Source organism: Mugil cephalus, chromosome 20, assembly GCF_022458985.1.
Source record: "Mugil cephalus isolate CIBA_MC_2020 chromosome 20, CIBA_Mcephalus_1.1, whole genome shotgun sequence".
Lineage (NCBI taxonomy): Eukaryota > Metazoa > Chordata > Actinopteri > Mugiliformes > Mugilidae > Mugil > Mugil cephalus.
The window spans coordinates 4971076-4980697 of record NC_061789.1 but is presented as its reverse complement, the minus strand read 5'-3'; the positions used below and the strand labels follow the sequence as shown (position 1 = coordinate 4980697).

Here is a 9622-nt window from a genome sequence, read left to right as displayed (position 1 = left end):
TTCCTGATGGTTGCTTGCTGTGTTTACTGTTGGTTTTTCTTTTTGTTTTTCACAGAGTTTACAACCTAACAGTGGTTTGACGCCTGTCTTCCCCATAAAAAGCCCATAACCCAAAATATCCCAGCATGTCCAGCTACAGTACGTAGACGCACAAAGGGCACATTTTCTCTCTAATAATAATAATAATTGGCAGCTCTTCTTTGTTTTGCTCCATTACTGTTTTTATAATACCAGACTACAGTGCTGATGGTTTAACCCTTGACAATGAACATGTGCATGTTTATCTCTCTGGATCTATTCATGAATGAATCCCCCTGTGCGTCTGCTCTGCAATCATGCCAACTCCATATCTAGTCATGTCTAATCAGAGAGCCGTAATCAACATTCCGTATAGCCGTGACGTATCTCAGCGATTCAAATCAGGTGTCAGGTACAGGAAATACATATGAACAATATGTTATTAACTTTAACGGTAATGTTCAGAGCACTCAAGGCCTCGTTCTGTTTGCTTTCCCCTTCCTCTGCCGGAGGGAAGAAACTTCAGATGAACTTCACCGACGGCCGATTGTGCAGAGACGCCAGCTGGCTGCATCAATAACGCTCCAAGCTGTCATCATTCTGCAGATTTCTATCCCCAGGACAGAAAATGTGAAAAATTAGATGTTTTTTTTTTTTTTAAAAAAAAAAAAAGAAAGAAAGAAAGAAAGAAAAGAAAAAATGAGACGTCACAACTTGACATCAGGTTTCTGGTTCCCTGAATCAGGGTCAAATTTCAACTCAGTTATCCTGCTCTGACAGTGGATGTTTGGTTTCTTTGCTCCATGATGCCTCTGTGGTGGGAACTTTGGTTTGTGTGGTCCCATTTGTAAAAATGCAGTGAATCAAAGAAAAACATAATAGCACAATTTTTGTGAATGTATAAACGTGTTCCTCTATCGTATCCTAAGTTCAGGGTAGTGAGAATTAAATCAGTTTTAATAGAAATATTAACTTTAGTGATGATTATTTCTGCACATTTAATCTCTCAATCATATCGTGTTGTATCACATCGTATGACGACGTCTAATGCATGATATAGTTTCTCTATCGTATTATAATCTATCATACTGTAGCGTGAGTTCAGGGTAGTGAGTATTCGATGATTTTATAAAATATGAAAAACAAAAAAAGACTATAAAAATACTAAACAATGACTAAAATGTTGCCTAAAATGTTGCCTCTTTCTGCACCTTCTCCACATTTTTTTTTCTATTTTTTCGTATGATATTTGTATCATAAGTTTATGGTAGCAACAATTAAATCAGCTCTGTGAAAAATATTAACCTATAATGAACTCTTCTCTTTCAGCACCTTTAACCCTCGTTGAAACCACTCATGGAAGTTCTAAATTTCACCCCCTAGTGTTGAAGACATAGGAGGTCAGAAGACTGTTTTACTTTGGTGAAAATTTTCAAATCTTTCATTTTTTTAATTTTTATTTCTATCATGGAGAAATTCAAGATTAATGAATTTAACATGTATGGTTCCTCCTCCTTAAGTGCTAAGCAAATGTAAACATGTATTTAGGGCATTAGAACGTAAGAGCTGATTCAGACACTTAACATTATCATGTTAAACAACGTTAGGACTCTTCTTCTTCTTCTTCATGGTACTTGACTAATCAGTTCTGCTCAGCGTTCATGCAGAGGTGGACCTTATAGACCACATTACACCCTGATTAGACCTGACAATGTTTCCTTTGATCGTCTCTGATTGGCTGAATGAAAACCACATGCTTCTAAACATCACTGAGAGGAACAGGGACGCAATTTAAAATGTGCTGAAGTTACCAAATATGGTTCCTCGACCCATAAAGAGTTAAAATCTAATGCATCAAATAGTGAACTGGATTTAGTGTCAGAGCACCTGTGAGTACTACTGTAGTATCATTGTTTGGTGTGTGCGGTGTGCACTAAGGGCGAGGTTTGTCCTTCAGAGGAGCTGGAGCTGCTCGCCCTGGTCCTTTAGTGGATTAGACATGAGTCGTTGACTGTGTCATGGATTAAAGCTCCATTGAAGAGCGTGTGGCCTCCCACTGGTTGACCTGTGTTGTTGGAGACAGAGCGGGAGACAACCAAAGACGATGGCAGACTCTGTGTTAAGTTACTCCCAATGATTATACTATGTATGAACAGGTTGTTTCATCTCACGGCGAAAACATTTTTTTCTCAGCATTAACTTTCCATCTTAAGAAACAGTATAAAACATTTTATTTAAATTGCAACAGACACAAACTTAAAAAAAAAAAAAAAAAAAAAAAAAAAAACACATTACATTGGTTTCCCAAACTGAAACAGCTGCCCCAGCTAACCAGGATCTGCAGCGTGCATGCTGGTTAAAGTACAGTAAGATTGTTGGACCACGGGCTAACTGATGAGTGGATCCTCTTCTAAATCCCCCGATGTTTACATTAGCTAAAGCCCCCTAATAGCGCAGGAGGAGGAGCAGGAGGAGCTGTTACTGAGCGGCTAAAGCCTGGTCACTGACGTCAGGCCGCGGTTGTGAGAAGCCCAGAAAGGTGCTAAGCGGGAGACAGCTTACTGTACAACCACAAATCCAAATGTCTACCATAAGCGACATGTAACTCCAGTTAGAGTTCACTACTACTTCACTACACGTGCAACACATCACAGACAGTGTGGTACAACCTTGGTTTATTATGTACTGTTTCCTTTTTCAGAGACGACCCGCGCAGGCGTCTGATCTCGTCAGCATGTCATACGTCAACGTGTTCATCAGTCTTTGTCAGGGGCAGAGTCAAGGGGTGCTGGGGGAAGCGGATGGCTTCGCTGTTGCGCCGCATGTACGCGTGGCCGCTGATGGGGTACCACATCTCGGTGAAGGTCAGGTTGGCCACGGTGATGTCGCAGCGCCCCAGCACCTTGAAGCCCGACTTGCGGTAGAAGGGGATGAGGAAGTCCTCGCACATCAGCACCGCCCGGCGCACGTTTGGCAAGCAGCGGAGATACTGCAGGTAGCGCCACATCAGGATGGGGCCTTTGCCCTGCTGCCTGAAGGTGCGATGGACGGCCAGGATGTGGATGTGGACGGTGGAGCCGCAGGGCTTGTGCAGAGTTAGGGCATCCTGGAGGACAGGGGTGTAGAAGTTAGGACTGTAATCGCACACCGGGTTTAATTACATGGTGGGCTGGAAACAGTGGAGTCTTACTGTGGTGAGTCTGTCCTGGTCCCACAGGGAGCCGATGATGAAAGCCACCAGCCGGCCCTCCTCAAACCAGCCCATGGACAGCTCTGGGCACAGCGTGAGGAAGTGACGCACCTCGTCCAGGTGGAGGGGACACTCACCTGACACCGAGATAAACGCTGAGAGAGACAGAGGGAGGGACAGGGAGATTGGCTCATGCGCAATCATCGTTTGGCACTACTTTTACGCACGCACTTAAGGCAGCTCAAATCTCTCAAAAACGCAACACTGGTGATTGAGAATACACATTTAAAAGGCAAATTAAAGGAAAGTGGTTAAATTACACAGAAAAAAAAACGATGTGTTGATGCTACAAATGGTTTTATCTGAATAGTTTAAGGCTTATTTTCCGTTTAAATCAGAAGATGACTCGCTTACCCTCTCTCTCGATTTCAAACACGCTTATGGCATCTTGGGTGTTGAGCGGCCGGACTTCGCTGGCGGGGAGCGTGTGTCTCCGCTGGATGCCAGGCGAAACGGAAGGTGACGACTGCATTGGTTTGATGAAAGGCTGCGCGCCCACAACGGACATCATACGACTGTGCGCCTTTCTCCACCTGCGAAACTTCTTCCCGCCTCTTCTTCTTCTTCTTCGTCTTCTGCCTTTTCCTCTTCTTCCTCTTCTCTCCCGCTCAGCAGGTTCACCTCTGCCGAGGACCTGCGGAGAGAACAGGACGTGTTTGGGTCCGTATTTATAGTACAGCTCTGCCGGCTGTGATTCACCGGCTGATTTGCATTTGAATATTCGATGTCAGGGAGCGAGCCGAGGTCAAACGCGTGTGTTGTGGGGGGGAAATATGCGGAACCCTACAATTAACCGAGCCCATTACTGGCTTTCGGTCTTTGTCTGTTAACGCACCAGACTGACGCGGGTTTACGCACACGCTGATCAGGAGAAGCGCAGCTGCAGGTGACAAAAAGTTTCGGCTCTGAGCCTTTAAACGTCTCCGACCAGTGTAATATATGTGTTTAGTTTGTCTGTTCTAGCTCTTTCCAGTAAAAATAATAATAATAAAAGAAACTTCTCCGTCTTTTCTCTATTTCCGAACAAGGTTCCACTTACCGGAGGGTGTTGAGGTGTTTGTCTTAGAAGGTTTGTGGACCGACTGCTCCACCAGATCATCCGCCTCTGCTTCGGTATGGAGTGATTATTACTATGAGTCACATGATGAAGGATTACAGAAGTTGTTTCCACAACTCGGCGCATTAGATACGTTATCGCCTCATCTGACAGAGCGTAGCGCGTTCACTGCGCGGTTCGTTCAGGTGAAAGAGATTTATTGGAAATATTTTGTTACAATTTAGTTGGTGAACTTTTTTCCACCACTCCCTCCCCAGTTGATGCAGATCAAGTGAAGTCATAAAGATAGAAATCAAAATATTTTGTTGTACTTATCCCCATCATCAACGTATTATAATACGTTATATACGTTATATTGTATTATTGGCTTAAATGTATGGAGCAACAAAAAGTAAAAATAAAATAAAATAAAATAAAATATGAATTAGTTACTCACTTAATAACTATATATGGCATTGAAAACACAAAAAATAATATTCTAATAACTACACATAGGGATGAATTAATTTAATTAAAAAATCATTAGTTCTAGTTTAAGAGTATGGGGGACCAGAACTGCCAGAATAAAAATAAAATAAATGGCTGTAATAAGAGATTAAATATTTCGTAAATGTATATATTTGCTGTAATAATAATGGATTTATTTACATATATTTTTATATTATAGTATTTGCTGAAACATTTTTATTTGATCTTTTCTTTGATAAAATTTTGACTGCACTTCTTATTTGCTTAATTAAGCATAAATAAAATTCTTGAAATATTATGAGGATAGACAAAATTAAATAATAGATATATTTGTAAAAGCAAAAATACGTTTAAAAATTCACGAATAAAATTGTTCAGTTTTAAAGTGATTCGTGGTGCATATAATCACACATTAATCAATTTGTTCTTTTATTTTGGATTTTAGAAGTTTCCCTGTGCAATAAGTGGACAAAACCTCAGCTATTTTTAAAAATATTACGGTAGTTTAGTTTAGTGTGGAATAATTTTATCTGCTATTCTAATTAAGTCACCAGAAAAGATTAGAGGAGGAGAATTCATCCTGAGGTATCTGAGAGTTGGGGTCAGTATATTTTCTTTTATGTTTTTTTTTTTATTTTTTTTTTTATTAATATATATAATATTAATATTATAAGTAAACAGATGCCTAATTAATGTGTATGCATGATGTTTTATGGTGTAGAGAGGCTCAAACTTAAATACAGTACTCGAGTAAAGCTTCACACTGGGTTCCATAGACTTTAATGCATTTTATTCTCCTAATGACTCATAAACTGTACATGTCATGACAATGAGCATAGGTACAGTGGTTCAATGTGCAATACTGAGCATATGAATGGAGTCTGTATTGCATACAATAGCAGAGATATAAATACAGTCGCTGTCTATTAGATCGTTTTTAAATCTCAATAACTCAAAAAGTACAAAAGTTATCAATAAGAAAAGTCATAGCACCCATCTACAAAGAATCCCACACGGTTTACACATCAATCATCATGGCGACATGAAAGCTGGAGGAAGACAGTCAGGTTCCCACTAATATTTCAGTACATTTGCAAAATATATTTTTTTTATTGTTTTTATTTTTTATGAAAATACCTTAATGGAATTACGCATGGTTCAATATATGAACAATATATGTGACGTAAATGTGTTTTGAGTGAGCGAGAAAAAGGCACAGGAGAAGTAAGCGAGAGGAGATTAGTTACAAGTCGACACTGACCTACCGTCAAACATTTGAGAAACCGATACCGGTGGAAAAAGAGCTGAGGCAACGAGGCAGCTTACGGTCACGTTTCTATACTCATATGCAAGCAAACGACCCCAGAACAGGACCGGTAAGAGACTATTCAGTTACAGTTCAACTAAAATATCTAAGACATACAGAACCTTGTGGGTTCATGAAAAAAAATAAAGTCAGAAGCTTTTGTTTTGTTTTTTTAATCATGAGCGTTTCCTTTCAAATATTGCAATCGTGCTGCTGATTTGGAAGCGTTTTAAACAGCTAAATACTGGTCCAGCAGAAGATAATTACCACCCAGACACAATCACTGAACAGAAAAGGAAAGGGCTTCTGATTGTGTTTTCCTAACAATGTGTGCAGGGATTCAGCCGTGTTGCTTTTGTGCAGCCCTGTAGCTCAACTCAGAGGCTAAGGCAGCATCGTGCTTCTTCTTATGCACTTCAGCGATGCCTTCGAGGAAGCACTGGGGGTTAAACTGCTGGTGTCTGTTAAGGGTTGAGGGGTGAAAAGAAAGCTCAGGAAGATGGTGCTTTCTGCTGAGATCATGCTGGACTTTCTATAGACATTAGTTTAGTTTAGCCGAGGTGGAGCAGGAGGAGAGTCACGGCTGAAGCTGTCTGTTGGGGCTGAGGGGTTTGCAGGTTGGAAAGCGAAGGCTAAGGCTTCTTCTACTCTGGCTGGGGCGCTGGTGTCTCGTTGGCGTTGTTGTCGGTGATCTTGTTTTCCAGCTCATCGTCAGACAGGAGGTCCAGGGACGATGTTCCCTCTACCGGCAACGGACGTCTGCCCGAGCGACTGGAGGAGAAGCTGATGGGACCCCCACGCCTGCAGGACAGAGAGCAGTGAGGGGGGAGGGTTACGAGAGGGTACTGATATATACGGAGACACATGTCCAGCAGTGTGATTAAAAATATATTCTGTGAGTGACTATGAAAACTTCTCTAAATGAGCATTTAAACATGAAAAGATATCGTGGTGTGGAACTGTGTTATGTGATGCAAGACATTAAGTCATTATTTTAAGACACTAGTTTTACTTTTATATTATATTTATTATTTTGAGATACTTGCACATTCTAAGTCTTTATCTTTAGATGCGTCATTATTTTGGGATACTAAGTCACTATCTTGAGCTTATAAGTCATTATTTTGAGATACAAAGTCAATATTTTGAGATTCAAAGTCATTATCTCTACATACAAAGTCATTATTCTGAGATACTGAGACTTAATTTTGAGATTATTTTGAGATTCAAAATGATTATTTTTAGGTACTAAGTCATTATCTTTAGATACTAAGTCATTGTTTAGCGATTCAAAGATATTATCTTTAGATACTAAGTCATTGTTTTGAGATTCAAAGTAATTATCTTTAGATACTAAGTCATTATTCTGAGATACTGAGACTAATTTGTGATAATTTTGAGATTCAAAGTTATTATTTTTTAGATTCTAAGTCATTTTCTTTAGATACTAAGTCATTATGTTCAGATACTAAGTCATTATTCTGAGATACTGAGACTTAATTGTGAGATTATTTTGAGATTCAAAGTCATTATCTTTAGATACTAAGTCATTATTCTGAGATACTGAGACTTAATTTTGAGATTTTTTTGAGATTCAAAGTTATTATCTTTAGATACTAAGTCATTATTCTGAGATACTGAGACTAATTTGAGATTATTTTGAGATTCAAAGTTGTTATTTTTTAGATACTAAGTCATTATCTTCAGATATTAAGTCATTATCTTTAAATACTAAGTCATTATTTTGACATTCAAAGTCATTATCTTTAGATAGTAAGTCATTATTTTGGGATACTAAGTCATTATCTTTAGATACCAAGTCATTACTTTGAGATAATCATTATTTTTGGATACTAAATATTTATTTTGAGATACTAAATAATTATTTTGCGATACCAAGACTTTATTTTGAGATAATTTTGAGATTCTAAGCCAAATAAATTCCAAATCTTTAGATACTAAGTATTTATCTTTAGATTCAAAGTCATTATCTTTAGATACTTAGTCATTATCTTCAGATACTAAGTCATTATTCTGAGATACTGAGACTTATTTTTGAGATTATTTTGAGATTCAAAGTCATTATTCTTTAGGTACTAAGTCATTATCTTTAGATACTTAGTCATTACTTTGAGATAAGTCATTATTTTGACATTCAAAGTCATTATCTTTAGATAGTAAGTCATTATTTTGGGATACTAAGTCATTATCTTTAGATACCAAGTCATTACTTTGAGATAATCATTATTTTTGGATACTAAATATTTATTTTGAGATACTAAATAATTATTTTGAGATACCAAGACTTTATTTTGAGACAATTTTGAGATTCTAAGCCAAATAAATTCCAAATCTTTAGATACTAGTCTTTATCTTTAGATTCAAAGTCATTATTTTTAGATACTTAGTCATTATCTTCAGATACTAAGTCATTATTCTGAGATACTGAGACTTATTTTTGAGATTATTTTGAGATTCAAAGTCATTATTCTTTAGGTACTAAGTCATTATCTTTAGATACTTAGTCATTACTTTGAGATAAGTCATTATTTTGAGATACTAAATCATTATTTTGAGATACCAAGAGTTTATTTTGAGATTACTTTGAGATTCTAAACCAAATAAATTCCAAATCTTCAGATACTAAGTCTTTATCTTTAGATTCAAAGTCATTAGCCTTAGATACGTAGTCATTATCTTCAGATGCTAAGTCATTATTCTGAGATACTGAGACTTAATTTTGAGATTATTTTGAGATTAAAAGTCATTATCTTTAGATAGTAAATCATTATTTTGGAATACTAAATCATAATCTTTAGATACTAAGTCATTACTTTGAGATAAGTCATAATCTTTAGATACTAAATAATTATTTTGAGATACTAAATCGTTATTTTGAGATACCAAGACTTTATTTTGAGATTATTTTGAGATTCTAAGACAAATAAATTCCAAATCTTTAGATGCTAAGTCTTTATCTTTAGATTCAAAGTCATTATCTTTAGATACTTAGTCATTATCTTCAGATACTAAGTCATTATTCTGAGATACTGATACTGAATTTTGAGATTATTTTGAGATTCAAAGTCATTATTTGTTAGATACTAAGTCTTTATCTTTAGATACTTAGTCATTATCTTTAAATACTAAGTCATTATTTTGAGACTCTAAGTCATTATCTTTAGATAGTAAGTCATTATTTTGGGATACTAAGTCATCATTTGTAGATACTATGTCATTTTATTTTTTAGATACAAAGTAATAATCTTTAGATTCTAAATCATTATTTTTAGTTACCAAGTCATTATCTTCACATACTAAGTCTTCATTCTGAGATACTGAGACTTTATTTTGAGATTATTTTGAGATTCAAAGTCATTATTTCTAGATACTAAGTCATTATCTTTAGATACTAAGTCATTATCTTTAGATACTCAGTCATTTCTTTGAGATAAATCATTATGTTTAGATACTAAATCATTATTTTGAGATACTAAATCATTATTTTGAGATACTAAGACTT

The 9622-nt window shown here is 36.8% G+C and overlaps 2 protein-coding genes across 5 annotated transcripts in view; both read right to left on the bottom strand.

Moving 5' to 3' along the window:
* Positions 1–1942: 1942 nt before the first annotated feature.
* On the bottom strand, positions 1943–4376 carry LOC124997799 (serotonin N-acetyltransferase-like). The gene is made up of 4 exons (XM_047571796.1): positions 4308–4376; positions 3623–3902; positions 3209–3363; positions 1943–3124 (listed from the first exon to the last, which is right to left on the bottom strand). The coding sequence occupies exons 1-4, from the start codon at positions 4365–4367 to the stop codon at positions 2756–2758; spliced, it is 864 nt and encodes a 287-aa protein (XP_047427752.1). The 5' UTR covers positions 4368–4376; the 3' UTR covers positions 1943–2755.
* A 1180-nt stretch (positions 4377–5556) lies between these two features.
* LOC124997441 (myosin-10) overlaps positions 5557–9622 on the bottom strand; it is a 65273-nt gene continuing 61207 nt past the window's right edge. For all 4 annotated transcript variants that reach the window (XM_047571128.1, XM_047571129.1, XM_047571130.1 and 1 more), the window contains one exon: positions 5557–6900. In XM_047571128.1, the coding sequence (XP_047427084.1) occupies positions 6744–6900 (157 nt within the window). In that variant the 3' untranslated portion in view covers positions 5557–6743. The remainder of the gene's footprint in view (positions 6901–9622) is intronic.